Below are 20,270 nucleotides of genomic sequence, written 5' to 3' on the forward strand. Positions count from 1 at the left end.
TCCATCACCTCGCCCCCTCCTACCTCACCTCCCTTCTCTTCTTCTACTGCCCAGCCCGCACCCTCCGCTCCTCCACCACTAATCTCCTCAATGTACCTCGCTCTCGCCTGTCCCGCCATCGACCCCCGGCCCACGTCATCCCCCGGGCCTGGAATGCCCTCCCTCTGCCCATCCGCCGCGCTAGCTCTCTTCCTCCCTTCAAGGCCCTGCTGAGAGCTCACCTCCTCCAGGAGGCCTTCCCAGACTGAGCCCCTTCTTTCCTCTCCCCCTCGTCCCCCTCTCCATCCCCCCGTCTTACCTCCTTCCCTTCCCCACAGCACCTGTATATATGTATATATGGTTGTACATATTTATTACTCTATTTATTTATTTATTTATTTATTTTACTTGTACATTTCTATCCTACTTATTTTATTTTGTTGGTATGTTTGGTTCTGTTCTCTGTCTCCCCCTTTTAGACTGTGAGCCCACTGTTGGGTAGGGACTGTCTCTATGTGATGCCAATTTGTACTTCCCAAGCGCTTAGTACAGTGCTCTGCACATAGTAAGCGCTCAATAAATACGATTGATTGATTGATTGATTGACCAAGCAGCAGGTGGGATTGGTGTCCACCTTTTTATGCTGCTGCATACAGGAGATAAGTGCTGCTCTGTGCAGGTACTCAGCTCTTTAAATGCTGCCCAGGAATACAGTTTGTCATGCTTTATAAAAATGGTCTAAAACATGCACTGACCAGCACCTGCTACAGTAGCCTGATCTGGAAAAGAGATGCTTCAGTCCCCAGGCACCTGCTCCTCCAAATCCCAGCTTGGATTGAAGGGGAAAGGACCAGGAGCTCTGCTCCTCCAATTCCCTTTCTGCCTAGGGCAGCGGAACAGGTTGGAGCCCTCCTTCCTGCTTGGATGCCCAACGGGGGGAGAAATGGAAGGAGCCAGAGCCCAGGGCCACCATCAGGTAGCTGCTTCCCTTCCTGATGGATCGCTCTCCCCTCCCCTATAGCTCCCAATCCTGTTCTCCTCCCCAGTGCCCACTCAGACCTCCAATTTACCTCTTCCAATCCCTGTCCAACATATCCAACCCTCGTATCCAAGCCAGACTCCCTCCTTTCTCCTTCCCTCAACCCATCCTGCAGGTTAAAGATTCAGATGTGGGTTGGGGGAATGAGGAGGGATTATGTGTGCGCGCATGTGTGTGTGTGTGTGTGTACGTGTGTGTATATTCCTCTCTCTCTGTCTCCCTCTCCTCTGTGTCTCCTCTCTGCCACTGTCTTCTCTTTATCTCTTCTGTCCTTTTCCTCCCCTTAATTCTTAGACCTCTATCCCTACCTCCATAGAAGCACCTCCCAGGATCATTATCTCTGCAAGGCACAGCATATCATGCTTTGCTAGAGAGAAAAATTACTGCGTGCCACTGCTAGATTCTCAGTGATTCAACTTTGATTTTTGGAAATGGCAACAATTATAATCCATTGGTGATTGATTGCTCCTTAGATGCTTAGCTCTAGATCATCTGTTGCTTCCTTGTATTCTGTTCAATCACATTTGTCCACACACATATAATATTTTACCAGCAGTAGCGGCATCTTCAACAATGAGAATTTATATATGTGGTTCAGGGCCAGAGAGGGACAGGCGAGACCCCTACAAAGAGTAGGTTAAATGTCGTATTGTGGTGGAAAGGAGGTCTGAAGTCTTTGCCCGTTGGCAAGGCTTTCCAGAAAGGAGAAATTATGCTTTTGGAAAAGGATTACAAAAGCTGTGTACTTAGGGGCATGGAGCTGCCTGAACCAAAGTCTGGACTTAAATTCCAGGGTTTGAAAACACTAAGCCTTTGTTAGGAATTTAGGTTTGCTGTGGGGGGATCAGACCATGTGTTTCATTGTAACTATTAGCCTGCCTCCAGCCAGGTGCAGTTCCCCATAATGCACTAGCCCATTGCCCCCAGCTGAACATTAAAGCCAAATTTCTGGCAACAACCGACTTATTCTCATAAATGATCGTTGGATTTTTTTTATGAATATCTTCTTGAGAACAGAAAGCATCTGCTGCTTTGGGAGTGAGTGTCCAGATGTATTATATCTTCAATTTATTTGTTCATGTGGAACATAAACATTAGACCCAGGGCATGTGTGTATGTCAGATGTGAGTTAAGTTTGGAATGGACATTGGCACATTCAAACACGTTTTTGGTCGGCACAAAGGCACGGTAAACCCTCCTTCTTGGGAGGTAACCTGTGTCCGAGATCCCAATCTTAGGCTGCAGTATTAGTTGACCTAGTTCTGAAACACCAGAGGGGTAATCTTGATCCAAACCTGTTTAGTTATGTGGTGGCTCTGCAAAGGAGGACAGTGTTCTCTGCTGAGTTCCTCTTAGTCTTAGAAAAGCCCTCCCTCTCAAAACTTGCATTCCCATGAGTCCAAGTCATTTAGGTGAGCTGGGCAGAGCCGCTCTTACAGATGAAAGTTTATCTGGCCATCCAGCTCCAGGTACCCATTGCTTCTCCCAAAGGACTGTACCTCTAGACTGTAAGCTCATTGTGGACAAGGACTGGGTCTGCTAACTCTGTGGCATTGTACTCTCTCAAGCCCTTAGTACAGTGCTCTGAAACAGAAAGTGCTCAATAAATACCATTCATTGATATCTGTTTCCCTTTCTCCACCCCCACATTTGAAACAAAACCAGAACTTGCTCTAAAGTACAACAGGGTAAGTCAGGGAGACTTGTTTCCTAAAGCATTATGGGACCTGATGAGTCCTTCCTTACCGCGGTTGCTTGCCCCTCACAACTGGATTGTAATGAAAGGATGATCCTGCTGTAACTTTAGGGATTGGGAAAGAACTGCTAGATGTCAAACCTTGTGTGTATTCCTGGTGGCAAGTCCACTAGCAGCCTCCAGTGCCAGGAAGGTTAATGATCAACAGAAGGAGTGGCAGAACTGAAATGGAAGAGCAATAGAGAGGTGATTGCCAGCTGAACAAATAATTGCAACAAGCAGCATCTCCATTGATTTAGTTGAAAGTTGCCCAAAGAGCTCGCTGATTCATTGACTGTAAGATTGCTGTAGGCAGAGAATGTGTTTATTGTTGTATTCATTCAATTGTATTTATTGAGCGCTTACTGTGTGCTCTCCCAAGTGCTTAGTACAGTGCTCTGCACACAGTGAGTGCTCAATAAATACGATGGAATGAATGAATTTTCAAACACAGAAACGGCTACGGTCTAGTCAGAAAACAAAATGGCATCCTCGGACAGAGGGAGAACCAGGTAGGGTTGCTTTCCAATCCTACTCCTGGCATGGTGTTACAAGCAGGCTTGAGGGAAGTGGGAGGGGAGTGAGGCAGCTGTGTGGATGGGGTGTCAAAATGTACAGTTGTATTTGTAACAGTCCCTATACTCCTTCCTGCCTTGGATCTAGAATCAAGTTCACTCTTCCTGTTTAAACACCTGCGAAGTGTATGAGGCTGGCTAGATGACAGGCCAAATGGTCCCATCCAGGCAGAGGTTTGCTAGTGCCTCCAGGTAGCCATCCCAGGTGGCAATCTGCTAGTTAGCCGGAGTGAACGAGGCCCCTAGCTAGAATCCCCGGATCCATGGACTTCGAAGAAAAGGAGCAGTGTGAGCTGGGGATTCAGCTGTTGTGAAGATGGAGGTTAATTTGGCTCAAAAGGAAGCTAGTTCTACCTTGGAAATTAAGTGTGAGGTGGAAAGAGTCAGCTAGAGGCAGACCAAGCTGTGCTGAGAGTTTCCCCAGTTGAAGGATAGCAAGATTGAGGTGTTGTGGCCAACCTCTCAGTCCAAGCAAGGGGCATTGACTTCCATGACTCCTCAGTCAATCAGTGGTATTTATTGAGCTCTTACGTGTGCAGAGTGCAGTACTGAGTGTGGCAGAGTGTGGTACAAAAGAGTAGGTGTAAGCGTCCCTTCCCACAAGGATTTTTCTGATTAGATGGAGAGATGGACATTAAAATAAATTACAGACGGATAGCAATCAATCATATTTATTGAGTACTTACTGGGTGCGGAGCACTAAACACTTGGGAAAGTACAGCACAAGAATAAAACAGACACATTCCCTGCCCACAACGAGCCTACAGAGAATATATACATAAGTGCTATGGGGTTGGGAGAGGGGTGATTATCAAAGTGCTTCTGTCAAGCCCTTCTAAGTTTGAGGGTGGGTCAGTGGGCCGGGTGTGGCGTGGGCTTCTCAGGCCTTCTAGAACCAAGAATCACCTCGTACCAACTTCGCTTCAGCTCAGATTCCCTATCCCTATCATATGTCTTCTGGAATAGACTGAACTCGATTATTCCAAGCCTGCTCCAGACTATTCTGTATTGTTCAGAGCCAATCGAGGCCTCACAGTGGATTCCGAGCAGATTGCAAATGTTAACTCACAAATGCTCGAGGCGGTCACCTCCCCAAAAGCCGAGATAGTGGTTGATAGCAAAAGGCAGGTGCCTCTGTTTACAAATGGGGAAATGGAGGCCAGGGAGGTGAAGATTTGTTGCTCTGCGTGACCCAACAATCTGCAGTTCTTTTTTTTAATAATTGAAGATGAATCAGACGGATATTTCCCTACAACAGAGAGAACTTGTAGTCATTCAGTCATATTTACTGAGTGCTTACTGTGTGCAGAGCACTGTACTAAGCACTTGGAAAGTACAGTTCGGCAACAGAGAAAACCCCTACCCAACAATGGGCTCACAGTCTAGAAGGGGAGAGACAGACAACAAAACAAAACAAGTAACAAGTAGACAGGCCCTTTGAGCGGGATGAAACGAAAGCCTCTGCTGCACACTATCCCTTCCTGACTGAGACATGATCCTTCCTGTGATCCCAAAGTCTCATTTATATTGAATGTGGCAGGAAGTGGGCACTCCTGGGTCCTTCCCAGGTGTGTACTAACCCAAGAAACTCCCTCAGCTCCAGGGACTTACCAGCGCTTCAGCCAAACTCCAAGTAGTTCTGAGCCCCTGTCCTGTGCATGCTGACTACAGTCCAGGTGCAGAATCCAGCAAAATCTGAAAGAGCCAGCTAAAGCTTTGTTTCCATATAAGCTGGGCTGATATTTGAAAAGCAACCCGTCAGGATCCTCAGATACTGTCTTGGCTGGTCAGTTTAGGAAGGAGAAATTTCAGCGGAAAGGAAAGAGCTGGGCTGAGAGCCTCAAAAATTAGCAAATTCTCCCCAAAACTGTTGCTAGTGGTGGTCTTTGCCAAGGGCTCAGTCAGAATGCTGCCCGAAGACCAGCCTTTTCTTCCTCACCAGTCATACTGTATGGAAACACGACCCCAAAGCTGTTTTGTCAACATTTGTTGCCCTCTTTGGAAGCAACCTTCTCTGGTGCTCTGGATGGGTAGCATTTCCTTACAGTCACATCTGTAGTGTCCTTAAAAGTCCCACCCATGCGTGCATATGTGTGTGTGTCTGTGTGTCTGTGTGTGATGTGTGTTGAGGACGGGGAGCGGGTGGAGAGAGGAGGGAACCTGCATTCCCATGGCTAATGCCAGAGGCAAATAGGAGAAGCAGAAGAAAAAGGGGCTTTCCTCTTGAAGAACACGGTACACAATTGTCCCTAGGAGGGGAAAGAAACTAATTTTGAAATTATCCACCAGTTGCAGTAATGTCATGTAATGTGATAGTGTAAACGAGGGGAAGGAAGGTTAGGAAGGGGGCAGGGGGGAGGCTGAAGAAAAGTCTTTGTAGCACTGCCAGTGGCATGCTTCCTCGCAGGCCGCCCTGTGCCTTGCAATGCTTGGAAAGATCTGCTGGTAATTAACCGACACAGGGTAAAACCCACGGAACATAAACCCGGGCAAAGTTGGAGGGTCAGGAAAGCCCCCCCCCCCCCCCCCCCCCCCCCCGCCCCTACTAGTCCGCTCAGTTCTCTGGGTCACGCGGAGCCAAAGCGAACTGTTCCCTGGTCCTTGAGAAGCCAGAACAGGAGGCCCCCGGGTTTTCTTCATCTGCCTCCCCACACCCTCGCCCCTGCTCCAAAATGCTGAGACATAATGCAGCCCCAAACAGAATGTAATTTATTCCCCTGCCGATAACTGAGGTCATCCAGCATTCCAGACAGGCAGAGTTAATGGATGACTTAACCCTCACCCAACAGCTGACGGTGGGTCCCTGAGAGACCACCGGCAGTTTTGTCTGAGGTTGTAGAAAAGGCAGTGTTGCTTTCTCCTCTTCTTGAATATTGTGCTAATCGTATTCAGCAGTGGGGCATTAAGGATATAAAGCAGAATTGTAATTAACCTTACCCGATCCCCTCTCTCCCTCCCTCTCTCTCTGTCTCCCTCCCCTTCCTCCTTCTCCCTCGCCTCCCCCCAAGTCTGAAAGGGAAAGGAGAGATGTGGAGAACTCTAGCACTCTGCATATCTGGAAATTTTTTCCCCTTTTGAAGCCTCTTTTAATGACGGTAATTATTGTGGTATTTGTTAAGCCCTCATTATGTGTTGAGCACTATACTGAAAAAATGCAAGATAATCAGGTCGGACACAGTCAGTGAGTCAGTCTTGTTTATTGAGTGTTTATTGAGCAGTATTAAGCGCTTGGGAGAGAGAGTACAATATAGCACAATTGGTAGACATGTTCCCTGCCCACAGTGAGCTTCCTGGTCCACATGGGGTGCACAACCTATGGGAAAGGGGCAACAGGTATTTAATCCCCAATTTCTGAGGCCCAAAGAAGCGTGACTTGCCCAAGGTCACACAGCAGGCAAGTGGCAATGCTGGAATTAGAACCTTGGTCCTCTGGCTCCCAGGCCTGTTCTTTCCACTAGGCCATGCTACTTTTACTGATTGTTTAAATAATAATAATAATAATAATAATAATGGCATTTTTATTAAGCACTTACTATGTGCAAAGCACTGTTCTAAGCACTGGGGAGGTTACAAGGTGATCAGGTTGTCCCACCTGTGGCTCACAGTCTTAATCCCCATTTTACAGATGAGGTAACTGAGGCACAGAGAAGGAAAGTGACTTGCCCAAAGTCACACAGCTGACAATTGGTGGAGCCGGGATTTGAACTCATGACCTCTGACTCCAAAGCCCATGCTCTTTCCACTGAGCCATGCTGCTTCTCAGACTGACTCTCTGCTGCTTAAACTGACTTTCCCATTATAAGATGGGTCCTCTAACAGTGATGTTTACCTATGGTGCTTTGTAGTTGTGGTGAGGGGTTGCCCTGAGCCATCCACAGCTGTGACCCATTCTCCATGTAACTGACAGCCTCCCTTGTCAGATGGCTTGTCGAGGTTGGGGGTGTGGGCGTGGCCATAGAGCAGAACATCTCCAGGCACCCATTTTGGTGGCAGGCAATACTGTGTCGTCATCCACTTGTGCAGCATTGTGGAGTCAGGCCATCTTATCCACTGTACAGCAGGTTGGAGTCTTCAGCTGGCTGCTGAAGGGGCAGCCTATGGAAGTGACAGTTGGAGATTGTAAACTCTGACTGGGCAGGGATTGTGTCTGTCTATTAACTCCCCTGTGTTCTCCCAACTGCTGAGTAGAGTGCTTTGCACAGAGTAACACTCAATAAATCCTACTGATTATAGATTGGGAAGGAATGGGGAAATAGTTAAAACCTAAGGTATGTGTGCTCAGAGAAAAAACATCAAGGTTAAGGCCAGCAGCCTGCATTCACAAGAAGCTAAAGTGAGCCCTCTGAATTTTTAGCTTGGCTGGAAAGTAGTTCCCTCAGAAGACTTCCTCTATTCATTGATTTCTCCAATTCCAATTCCCTACGTCCATCCACCACCCTATAAGATGCACTTTGATCGTGCCTAATGTGTTCTCATTGATGCAGACTCAGGATGTGTTTAGGCACTTCTACATGTCCTGCGTCTGTGTTTTTGTATGTAGACTGGAAGCCCCTTGAGGGCTGCTGAAAGGTTGAAATATGGCTTTTCTGATAGAGGAAAACACATCTTCATGGTGTGAGTGCAGTGTCACCCCCCCCCCTGCCTCCTCCTTTTCTCCTCTTCCTCCGTACTTTGTTGTGAATAGGTATATTGCTCATTTTTACATTCTCTTCGTGCCATGTCATTCATGTAATTTGACAACCTGAATAAGATTTGAATATGATGGCGCTTTAAGATTGCAAAAATTGGAAACTTAAGGAAAAGAGAGTCTTTTGAGCGGTGACAATAGATTGTACTGTCTTTTGAAGGTTCCTCAGTGCCTGGGTAGACCTCCTGGGAAAGCAGCCTGGTTAATTGCATTAACTTGGAGAGGCAACTCGGGGGAAACAGTCCCAGATTTTGGAGTGGATTTAGGAGAAGCCCCAAGAAGTCCCCCAGGACCCTTGAGGGAGATGGGAGTAGAAACCCCAGCATTCCTTGGGGCTTCCCCTCCTCCGGCCCCCAAAACTTAGAAAATCCCTCTTCCTGTCTTCCCCTTTCCAGCAAAGGCAACCATCTGGACCACCGTGGGGAGCCTCTGGGGATGGGAGGGTATGGGTGGGAGGGAAGTACCAATAGGAGATGCAGGCAACTGTTTTCTGCCCAAAGGACCTCACAGGAAGCATAGGCCAGAAGTGTTGGTTGCCGTATAATTTATGGCTTATAGAAATGAAATAAAATGAAGAACCACTGGAGTCTGGTTAAATGTTAAAACATTCAAAATGGGTGGGGGAAATGTACACATGCTTGTCAGATGTTCAGTAGCAGTGAGTACCCCTTAAGTGCTTTGATACTCATCCCAGCCCCACAGCACTTTTGGACATATCCTTGTACTCTACATCTTTCCCTCTCAGTAATTTACTTGAATGTCTGCCTCCCCCACACCCCCCTTAAGACCGTAAGCTCCTTACGGGCAGGGATCACATCTACCAACTTTACTGTATTGGACTTCCCCAGGCCCTTCATATAGTGCTGTGCACACAGTAAGCGCTCAGTAGAGACCACTGATTGATTGATTTTTGTTTTTCCTTCCCAGCACAACCAGTTCAACCACCAGTAGCTGTGATACAGAGTTCACCAAGGAAGACGAGCAACGACTGAAGGATTATATTCAGCAGCTGAAAAATGACCGAGCAGCCGTCAAGCTGACCATGTTGGAGCTGGAGAGCATTCATATTGACCCTCTTAGTTACGATGTCAAACCACGTGGAGACAGCCAAAGACTAGATCTGGAAAATGCGGTCCTGATGCAGGAGCTCATGGCGATGAAGGTACACATACCCCACATTGCTCTTGGTCACCCTGAGCCCATAGGCCCCTCTGCCAGTGGATGGCAACGCTCAGAAACCCCCCCAGGGGGTGATAAGATAAGAAACATACTCTAGCTTGGCCCCTTTCTCCTCCTCCTCTTCTTCCTCCTCCTCCTCCATCATCTTCATCACCTTTGTACCTCTGCAGAAAGTTTTCCTGAATAGACAGCTGAAGCGTCAGTGTCAGAGAGACCCTAGGACAGGGAGCCCACTTGGATCGATTTTTATCCCCACAGCTATAGTAGAGGTCGGGTGGGCTGACTGAAGGACACTTGGTGGTGAGTGAGTTGGTCAGAGACAACTCAGTAGCTTGGTGGTCTCCAGAGCCACCAGCTCCATAGTTCCTTTCCTTCCAGAGTGCAGGTGGTAGGGGAGGGGGCACGGGCGCTAAATTCAAAATGGACCCAAAGCACTTCACTGAATCAAGGTTTGTTAAAAAAGTGGGTTTTTAAAAAATTCTATGGGAAGTGAAGTATATAGAGGAAAGCAACGTCAGGGAAGGGTGTGGTCGTTATTATTCCTATTTCATAGATGGGAAAACTGAGGCCCAGGCACAGACAAGCCCAGGATCAAACTACGACCTCCCCTCACCATCACCTCCCTCATCCTCCAAGCTCACGGATGGATAAAAATACAGCTTAATCGGGGCGGCTACTTTCGGCCCATAGAAAGTCCTACCTTGTTCCATTCCAGCCCCAGAAGCAGGTATCAAGCTCCTGGTATGCCATGCCCTTGAGACCAGCAGCCAGTGGTGGTTACTATTTTTATTTATTTTTTTAATGGTATTTGTTATTTGTTAAGTGCTTACTATATGCCAGGCACTGTTCTAAGCACTGGGGTAGATACAAGGTAATCAAGTTGGACAGTCTCTGCCCCACATGGAGCTCGCAGTCTGAAGCACAGTACAGTACTCTGCTCTGCACACAGTAAGCACTCAGTAAATACAATTGAATGAATGAATTCTTGTTTTCCAAATGAGGTAACTGAGGCCCAGAGAAGTGAAATGACGCACCCAAGGTCACACAGCAGGCAGGTGGCAGAGCCGGGATTACAGCCCAGGTCTTTCTAACTCCCAGGCCCTTGCTGTATCCACTAGGCCACACTGCTTCTGTATTAACTGTGTTTATGCTAATTCACAGTCTAGAAGGGGCTGCTGAAAGCAGAAGGGGCTGCACTTCCAAGGTTTAAAATCTCCTGCTCTTCCCTCTCACCCAGCTCTCAGCCACTTGGAAATTTGGTGAGGGCCCACGGCACTGCTTTAGCTGCCCCATTACTGTATCACTTGGATAGTGAATGCAGATTTGCCAAGCTGTGTCTATGATATTTCCCCCAGAATATGAGAACTTCTGGACCACCCAGACCACCCAGTCTGTGCCATATCCTACTTATTCAAATCAGGGTATTCTCTCCCTCTCCAGCCCCCACCTCACTGCATAGAGTGTGATGGGGGAAAGAGAGGAGAAAAATTTGCCATCCTGTGGCCAGCTATGGAAGTGGGAGGTCAGGCCCATGAACCGGGGCTATGTCAAGGGACTGGGCTCAGGCTGATAATCCCACCACCCAGCTGTGGGTCTTCCTGATGCTCCCATAGTGTCAGACCTTTGGGGAGCTAAATCAGGAAGCTCATGAAGCCAAGCAGCTTTCCACTGCCTCTGGCTTTCACCCCGGAGAATTCTGGGGGTTCCTGCTGGACCCCCAAAATGGCTTTTGTGTCCCATATCATTAGGAACACAGCTCATTGAGCAGTTTCTGTCCCAATCCCTGCTAATGTCTAGTGAAACTGAGACCTAAGCCTGCAGACTTACTTCCGGAACCCAGAAAAGCACAGTGGGGTCAAGGAAGGAAACATTGATTCCTCCAGGAATCACTCATTTTGATCCGGATATTAGGCCACAGAGTAAGTGCAGAGTTACCTATCTGCTGTAAAACACGCAGAAATGTGCAGTTCAGTACTTCTGTTTGAGAGTCATCTCAAAGTAATGGGGGAAGGAGGGGAGGGGAACAAACAGAGGAGTCAAGGTTGCTCCTGAGGTTTTTTTCTTCTTTTGCATTAAGCCAAGGACTTGTGTTCACGTTTGCCAATTAATCTAATCACAGAGTACTAGCTTCCCAGTGGAATACTGATAGTTGAGACACTTAGGCCTAAGACATAGACCAGGCCACCGGAGGGAACTTTTCTGACCCCAGTCACCAGCCTGTGCCAGTGTATTCATTGATTAAATGCTCCACACCCCTTGAGTGGTGACATAGAACAAATCCACCCCCATTTACTGCTATTCTGGAGGTGGGTAGGAAAGTGGGAACTGTCAACTGCTATCACCCGTTGTATTCGGGTGGTCAATAATCAGAGTGTTCCCGACATTATGGTAACAAGTAGCAGAGGCTTGAGAAGACTTGTGGCACGGTTACCCAGCAGGTTGGGCCAAATCTAAGAATTTGTTTGACTTTCCAGATCCATTTCTAAAACCAATTTCCACCGTCTTCATTCCCCACTCAGGCTATGAGTGGGTTCCCTCTCTCCAGGATTCCACCTCGCCCCACATCTCCCATTATGAATGCTCTGAATTTGTCCCAGCCTTGGAGAACCTAGAGTCTGTTAGCGGTGCCATACTGACAGTTGTCCTGCCACTAGTGGATTTCATGGTGAATAAAGCTGGTCCCGAGACCCAGGCTCATGTGGTACAGGTGTCCAGTTAGGGGAATGCCCTTGATACTCATTGCCTTTCTACGGAGCCCTCTCCTTGTTGGCAGGAACATCTGAAAGGCTCCTCCTCTAAGGAAATGCATTTTGTTTTGATTTTAGAAAGTGGGTGAGCTTACATTCTTTCTTGAATTTGTGTTGATTTCAGGAGCCAGAATGCATGCAGTAGCCTTGTAGTATATAGCACCTCACATCTGGCTTCTTGTCACCCAGATGTTTGGGGGATTAAAGCATACCGCTGCTCCCCTCCTGGGGCCGATTTGCTCTGGGCTGTTCATTGAGAATGCAGTAGTTATCTTGGGGATGTGGTTAGCAAAAGGTCTGTTCCTGATCCCTTAGCAGATTGTCGTGTTGATTAGTCTCAAGGTGGTAATGAAATGGCTTGCCACTGAGCACTTTTTGTTCTGGCAGTGCCCCTGCAGGTGTGGGAGGAGGGCACCGTGACCCGCTGCCCTCAGTGGGAGGGATGGTTGCTTTGCAGTAGAAAAGGGAGACATGCGAAGAGAATATTTCAGGGCCCTAGTCCTGCCTTAAACTGATCTTCCTTCCCACAGAAAAAGCTGCTTTCTAGTCCCCTTAGCTCTTCCAAAGGAATTATTCGATAAGTGGATCGATAGCATTTATTGAGCCTTTACCGTGCAGAGCACTTGGGCGAGTACAATTGAGTTAGAAGGTTGATCCCCACCCTCAAGGAGCTCACAGTCAAGGAGGAGTCTGTCTCCTCCACTAGAAGTCCTCTGTTTGTGTTCTTTCGGCTTTGCCCTTAGAAAGACAAATGTTAGTGCTGAGAGAGGTAATAAACGTGGTGCTGAAGCTTTCCTCACCTGGCTCCGGCAGCGGCCAGGAGCATCATGTCTTCAGAGAAGGGTGGAGTGATTTCATTCACACTAGCAAAACCATCCCCTTCCCTCTTTGTCCTCCTTGTCGTCTTCCTTCTCGGCCTCCTCCTCTTCCTCCGAGCCCATGGCCCATGTTTATTAGCAGACCCCAGCTGGGTTTTTGGTGAGTTGACATCTCATGTGGTCTTCTTCACTGCTTGCCCCTCAGGAGGAAATGGCAGAGCTGAAGGCCCAGCTGTACCTGCTGGAGAAGGAGAAGAAAGCTCTGGAACTCAAGCTGAGCACTCGGGAAGCCCAGGAGCAGGCCTACTTGGTGCACATTGAGCATCTGAAGTCAGAGGTGGAAGAGCAGAAGGAACAGAGGGTGAGATCCCTCAGCTCTGCTAGCAGTGGGAGCAAAGACAAATCAGGCAAGGTAAGGGAAGTGATCCCCCAGCAGGGATAGTGATAATAATGGTACTTGGTAAGTGCTTACTATGTGCTAAGCGCTGGGGTAGATATAAATTAAACAGGTTGGACACAATCCCTGTCCCAAATGGGGCTCACACTCTTAGTCCCCATTTTACAGATGATGGAACTGAGGCCCAGAGAAGTTAGGTGACTTACCCAAGGTGACACAGCAGACATGTGGCGGAGCCGGGATTAGAACCCAGGTCCTTCTGACTCCCAGGCCCGTGCACTAAGCCATGCAGCGTCTCAGGAGTTGGAGCCAGAAAGAGTCAGAAGTCGGAGATTCATCCAGGGCCGCCTCCTGCCTTGCAAATCATGAAATGATCTCTATCCCTTTGTCTCTGGTCACACCGGGTGACAGCCACCATTTCGGGTTGCTCTGAGCCGGTTCCTGAGGGGTGTTGGCCGAAGCGGGGCCAGGACCCTCAGGCTCCAAGTGCAATTCACATTGCTATTCTGAACCTAGAAAGCCATGGTAGCTTGAGCACTGGTGAATTTAAAAGACTTGCCCCTTTCCTGTCCAGGGCTTCCTCGGGAACAGGAAGAGTAGGGACATAAATGTAACTCGGTGAGATCTAGCTGTGTTTTCACTGAGTGTTCCCAGGTTGGAGTATACTCTCCCAGGTTCTTAGTACAGAGCTCTGCGCACAGTAAGAGCTCAATAAATATGACTGAATGAATGGATGAATAATAGGGACTTGTGGATGGGGCATTTTCCTCTGATTGGCATCCTGGAGTTCCCAATCCCTCTCGGTCCAGCAATTGCTGTTGGATTTTAGTTGGATCCAACGTGTCGGCCTACCCTTCCCGGAGGAGCCTGGCTTCAAACTGATCTGGAGTTCAGCCACTGGGTGGAGTGTGAGGTTGGGTGTGGTTTTGGCTGCTTTTATACACATGAGAGCAACCATTTGAAAAATAAAATTCAAAAACAAGCCTAAGAGATCGTATCCACTCCTACCCAGAATGCTTCAGCCCATTATCCAGCCCTACCCTTTCTCAACTACTTTTTGTAATCTTTAGGCAGGGCCCATCAGGAAGCAGGGCAAACTGAACAGTTGCCCTGAGCAGAGGGGAACCACGCATATTGGGCGAGGAAAGCTCTGACCATCCTCCTCTAGCAGCCGTCCTCATCACAGGCCAGCTGGCATCAGTTGTTGTGGCATGGCTGCTGCCACTTTACAGGACAGGGCCTAAGTTTCTGTGTTAGCCCAATGGAGATGACGCTGGCAACCAACTCCCAATTATCCAGGGTGATGAGATGTAGTTAAACTTCACAAGTAATCTACAATCCTCCCTTCAGCCAATAATTTGAGTGAATAGCAAGACCCGAGCATATAGCGGAACAGCCCGATTTTGTGCCCGGCAGTCATGACGGTTGGCTTCCTGGGCTGAGTTGGTACTGGTAGAACAACTGCCCGAGCACCTCAACAAAAAGCATTAGAGCAATGCAGAGTGAGAGTATTGCACAGCAGTGCTTGCTTTTCACCTTGAAACCCTTGAACTCGTGCTCCAAACATCAGTCAGCCACAGCGGCCCCATCCTCCATCCAGTAGGGAGTCCGTGCCCATTTGGAGGTGGAACCCAGAAGTCTCTCGATACTAGGCGTAAGGCTGCTCCCAGCTGTACCCTAGCCTCAACCACTCTCTCCAACTCGAACCATATTCCCCGAAACAGCCATGCCCCCCCGCCAAAGAGGGATAGAGAGGCAGTTTCTTCCCACGAATCCAGGAAAGAAGGGGAAAAAACTTCTCGCCATCTTCCAAAAGTACTTCCTGAAGAAACACAAGAAACTCAGAGTCAGGTGACTGCTGCCAATTTTCTTTTAGCCTTCAGCATGAGCTGAAGTGGGTGGTATTTTCCTCCAAAGACCAGAAATCTTTTCACCACCTTTGAGCTTAATCCCAGCTGTGGTTTGTGGGGATGTCTCACAAGGAAGAATTCAGTATTGCTTACTCTTGATGGTTTATGAGTTCATGGGTAGTATATGGAATGAGCTTCCAGTTCAAGGACTGAACTTTTCCCTACTCATTCTCAGACGTATTTTTTACAGGGAGTAAGTTGCACATTCTGTAAAGTTTTGAGTGAAACTCAGAAGAGCCTGAGAGAGAAAAGGCCAGACCATTTTTTTTTTCCTGAGGGCTCCTTTAAGAGATGCCCTATGTTGCTTGGGTAATGAGGTTGGAGTAAATGAATAATCTTGCAGTGGCTAGATTAGATACTCTGACTATTTCAATAAAATCTCCATCTGGTCAATTCATTTGAGGAACTACAGGTGGTGTTTTTGGTAGAGAAGGCAGATGTAACTAGATGTGTGAGAGAGAGAGAGAGAGAGAGGGAAAATATGAATTGTCCCTAGTTAATGCAGCCCAGTTCCCAGTTTTATCAAAAATCACATTAGGAATTGCAGTTTTTTTCTATGTGGGATTCCTGCATCAAGGGATCAGTCTGTGTATGAGACAAGAGTCTTTCTTCCGTAATCCAGAGAGGTCTAGAAGGGATGGTCTCACTCCTGATTGCCCCAGAATTTGGAGTTTTCTTCTCTTCTGGTGCAGGGCCCCATCTGTTAACCAGATCAGTGTGTCAGCAGCAGATCCTGACAACTGGCAGGAGATCAAGGCTTTTAAGTGTCTCTGAGCTGCTTGTGCTTCTAATTGTGCTTCTCTGGTAAGTATTTTTGGAAGATGGCGAGAAGGCTTTTCCCTTTCCTGGATTCTTGGGAAGCCAGCTCACCCCCAAATCCCAAATTTAGAGCAGTGTCCTTCCCCCGTTTGATTGTGATTATGGATGCCAAAGCCCAGGGGCAACAGGAGGCTGAAAAGATTATTAAATTGGGGCTGCGTGACCTTTTAGCCGGTTGAAGCCAGCCTGCTGTGCCCCACCCCTCTATTGCCCCTGCACACAAAATGAATAGTTGACCCTGATGATTAGGATGATTTGGGGTAAGCGTTTTTTACTTTTCTTTATGAATTCCATCTGCTTTGCAGATTCTCACGGCAGCCTAGCCAAGCAGATGGGTATTATTGTGATCCTCATTTTACAGATGAGGACTTAGAAAGCCAGAGTGATTTGGACAGGGGAGGTTGATGGCAGAACTGGGATTTTTAAGTCCTAAACCATCTTGTCTGGAAATCATTTATGTTTCTGTTCAGTCCCACAGCTTTCTCACAGCAAATGGGATTGGAAAAGAGAGGTTTCTTTAAATGACTTGAATCCATGGCATGACCTTGATGTGCCACCCTCCTCTCCCCTCCCCGCCCCTCTGAATTGTGCAGACCAAGTCTACACAGAAGCAGCGTGGCTTAGTGAGAAGCAGCACGGGCCTGGGAATCAGATCTGGATTCTAATCCCGGCTCCTCCACACATCTGCTGGGTGACTTGGGCAAGTTACGTCATATTGTACTCTCCCAAGCACTTAGTATGGTGTCTAAAAATTTAGGTTGACCTAGAATCAGCAAGTCACCACATCAGAGCCTCCCCTACCATGTCTGACCCAGATCAGCCCCATTGGTCCGTGTCACCCTTCAACACCCTCCCACCCACGTGAGTGGACAAAACTGTACCTATGAAGCAGTTTCCGCTCCAGCCGATGGGGCTCTGAGTAAAGCCCTCTTGAACTCAAATGACAAAGACTGTTCTGATATCTGACTCCGTCTTCGGTGGTATTTATTGAGCACTTATTACATACAGAGCACTATACTAAGTGCCTGGGAGAGTACAATACATTGGTAGAGTTGGTAGACACGTTCCCTGCCCCAACGAGCTTACATGTCCACAACTAGTTTGGGCAGCAGTTGGACTGTTGGTGAGTTGTTGAGTTAATAGGTTGTTGTCCAGTCTTTCCGGATTTCATTTTTAAGTGGTTTGTTCTTGGGTCCATGTTGGAGTAACTTAAAGTTGAAAAGAGTTTGCAAAGAATTTTGCTACAGCAAAACCACTGTAACCTTAACAATCAAATGGGCGGGAGCTTGGTGCTTTTGTGTGGTCTTTTAAAGGTGTATTAAGCTACAAGGGGGATTGCTAAGGCCATCGAGAAACTGTTTTATGGTGATTTTTCTTAAATGAATTTGCTATAAAGCGGTTTTTCTATGAAAGGTCAGGGACACAAATTTGAGACTCGGGCCCTCAAATACCTCTTTTCTATTCTGCAGAAGAGAAAACCGCAGCAGTAACAAGTATTTAATGAGCACTCTTAGGTCTGCACACTATACTAGCCACTGGGGATACCCCTTTTTGCACTTTCTGGATACACAGTCCCTGCTTGCAAGGAGTTCAGAGCTTATAGATCAAGTCTTTCTAGGTGTGCCTCGAAGGTTGCAAAAGCTTTACACTAAAGTTAAATTCTCAGAAAGGCAGGAGCAGTAAAAAGGGGAGTTAGGCTCCATATCTTCCCATGCTCTGCCAAAAGTGTAGCTGTAAATCAGGATAAAGAGGTTGAGTGTAAAGAGAAATCAATCAGTGGGATTTGTAGAGCACTGCACTAAGCACTTGGGGAAGTACAATAGAATGAGTGGACAGGATCCTTGCCCTCAGTGAGCTTCCAATCTAGTCAGGGAGACTAGATAGTAAAAGATATTACAGGTAAGGGAAACAGCAGGGTTATAAGGATATTTGTGCATAAGTGCTGTGGGGGGTGGGAGTGGGGTAAGTATCCAAGTGTTTAAGGGGTACAGATCCAAGGACATAGGCAGCATAGAAGAGAGGGAGAAAAGGGTAGGGAGATGAGAGGTTAGTCAGGGAAGGCTTCCTGGAGGAGGTAGGATTTTAGTAGGGTTTTGAAGATGGGGAGAGCAATGGTCTTTTGGATATGAAGTGGGAGGGAGTTGTGTTTTTTGTTGGATTTTTTTTTAATAGCATTTGTTAAGTGTTTACTATGTGCCAGGTACTGAATTAAGCACTGAGGCAGATTCAGGCTAATCAGGTTGGACACAGTCCATGTCACTGTCTTAATTCCCATTTTACACATGAGGTAACTGAGGCACAGAAAAGTTGTGACTAGCCCAAGGTCACACAGCAGGCAAGTGGCAGAGCCAGGATTAAAGCTGAAGGTCCTCTGATTCCAGGCCCGTGCTCTTTGATAAAAATAATAATAATAATTGTGGTATTTGTTAAGCACTTACTATGTGCCACTTTACCAAGCACTGGGGTAGATACAAGATAAGTGGGTTGGACACAGTCCCTGTCCCACATAGGGCTCCCAGTCTCAAACCCCATTTTATAGATGAGGTAACTGAGGCCCAGAAAAGTGAAATGATTTGACCAAGGTCACACAGCGGATAAGCGCAGAGCCAGGATTAGAACCCAGGGCCTTTTGACTCCCAGGCCTGTGCTCTAGCCACTAGGCCCTGCTGCTTCTCTAGTTCCAGGCTGGAGGGAGGTTATGAGCAACAGGGTCAATGGCAAGAGACGAGAGCAAGGCCCAGTAAGTATATTGGTGTTAGAGGAGTGAAGTGGGTGGCCTGCGCAAGGACAAGTAGGAGGGGGAGAGCTGAGCGAGTACTTTAAAGCCGATGGTTAGACTGTTCTGTCAGGTGCAAAGGTGGATGGAGGTTTTTGAGGAATGGGAAAGATGTGCGCCAAGCCATTCTTTCTAGACAATTGATCCGACAGCAGAAAAGTGTGAACTAGGGAGGGGAGAGGCAGGAAGTTAGGAGGAGGATAGCTGTCCTTGAATAGTAATAGTAGTAGTAATAGTATTGAGCATCTAACTTTGTGCAGAGCCCAGTTCGTAGTTCTGGGGAAAAAAATACATGGCTGAGAATTAGACGTGATCCCTGGCTCTCAAGGGACTCACAGCCTAAGAATTAAAGGGGAAAGGAGACTGGCAACAGACACATAAGGAAAGATGAAAGAATGCGAACACAAAACAAAATGAAAGATAGAAACAGGGATACATACTAAAACAAAATTATTAATAATAATAATGATATTAAGACCTTACTATGTACTAAACACTATGCTAAGAGCCTGGGTAGATTCAGTACTATCAGAGCAGGTACAGGGGCTCTAAGTCTAAGGGGGAGGGAGAAGAGGTATTTAATCCCTATTTTACAGGTGATAAGAAACTGAGGCACAGTGACATGCCCAAGATCACACAGCAAGTGGTGGAGCCGGGTTTAGAACCCAGGTCTCCTGAGTCACAGGCCTGTGCTCTTTCCCCTAGACACAGTACTGTGGCTAAAAGAGCAGAATGTCAGGCCCCTTGGGGTCCAAAGTCCCACAGTTACAACTCAGCCACCGCACAGCCTTCCAACGTTCTCCACTTAGTGGAGGCTACAGGCTGGCACGGCCCGTGTCCTTTCCGCTGCGGTGGCACAAGGGTGGATGGACCGAGGCCCCGGGGGACTTGTGGGGATGGTGCTGGATCCCAGCAAAGCCACTCGGTCGCTTGAGCAGGTCGGGAGGTCAGTGGCGCACGCTATGGCTCCTTTAGTCCTTCACGCCATGTTGATGAATATGGTGGCAACATGGAACCAATCCTAAAAAGTCTGAAAAGCAACTTTCACACGTGGAAGGGAAGTCAGGCACTGGTTTCCGTACCTGCAAAGGGCTATCAATCCCTATGCTGCTGGATTGGGAGGCAGGGGGTTGATTTAACCATCAAGTGTTGACCCCAGCCAGCAGATGTTGTTTGCCTGGTTCTGTTGTCTCAGGTGCTTCTCCAGCTTGCGGGGGGGTGGGGGTGGGGGGCATGGCACGGAGGGTACGAGGTCTGTTGACATAACTTCATCACTTCGACATGGCACAAGTACGTTACTACTGCTCCATCTGTCCCCTTGCAGCTGTAGAACTGCCAAAGGCTACTGCCGCCCATGGCGTTTCTGACTTCAGGCAGTGAGTAGCGTCTAATCAGTTGATTTTGTTGTCCTTAGGAGTGTGCTGAGGGATCCTCCCCTGCCTTGTCACTAACTGAACTGAGGACACAAAACGAGAGCGAACTGGCAGCTGAGCTCACAAGTGCACTGCGACGGTAAGTGCCAGTCCAGGCACCCAGGAAAGTGGTTTGTTTTATCAGGAGAAGGTGGGTTTGATCTATCAATCTGCCAGCCTGTCCCAGATCAGCCCAC

At 47.8% G+C, this 20,270-nt stretch overlaps 1 protein-coding gene across 3 annotated transcripts in view; it reads left to right on the forward strand.

Moving 5' to 3' along the window:
• The window catches only part of MCC (MCC regulator of WNT signaling pathway), a 359,158-nt gene that overhangs the window by 315,158 nt on the left and 23,730 nt on the right, over positions 1-20,270 (forward strand). For all 3 annotated transcript variants that reach the window (XM_038769406.1, XM_038769407.1, XM_038769408.1), the window contains 3 exons: positions 8,943-9,177; positions 12,965-13,171; positions 20,076-20,173. In XM_038769406.1, the coding sequence (XP_038625334.1) occupies positions 8,943-9,177; positions 12,965-13,171; positions 20,076-20,173 (540 nt within the window). The remainder of the gene's footprint in view (positions 1-8,942; positions 9,178-12,964; positions 13,172-20,075; positions 20,174-20,270) is intronic.

The sequence above is a fragment of the Tachyglossus aculeatus genome, chromosome X4 (assembly GCF_015852505.1).
Source record: "Tachyglossus aculeatus isolate mTacAcu1 chromosome X4, mTacAcu1.pri, whole genome shotgun sequence".
NCBI lineage: Eukaryota > Metazoa > Chordata > Mammalia > Monotremata > Tachyglossidae > Tachyglossus > Tachyglossus aculeatus.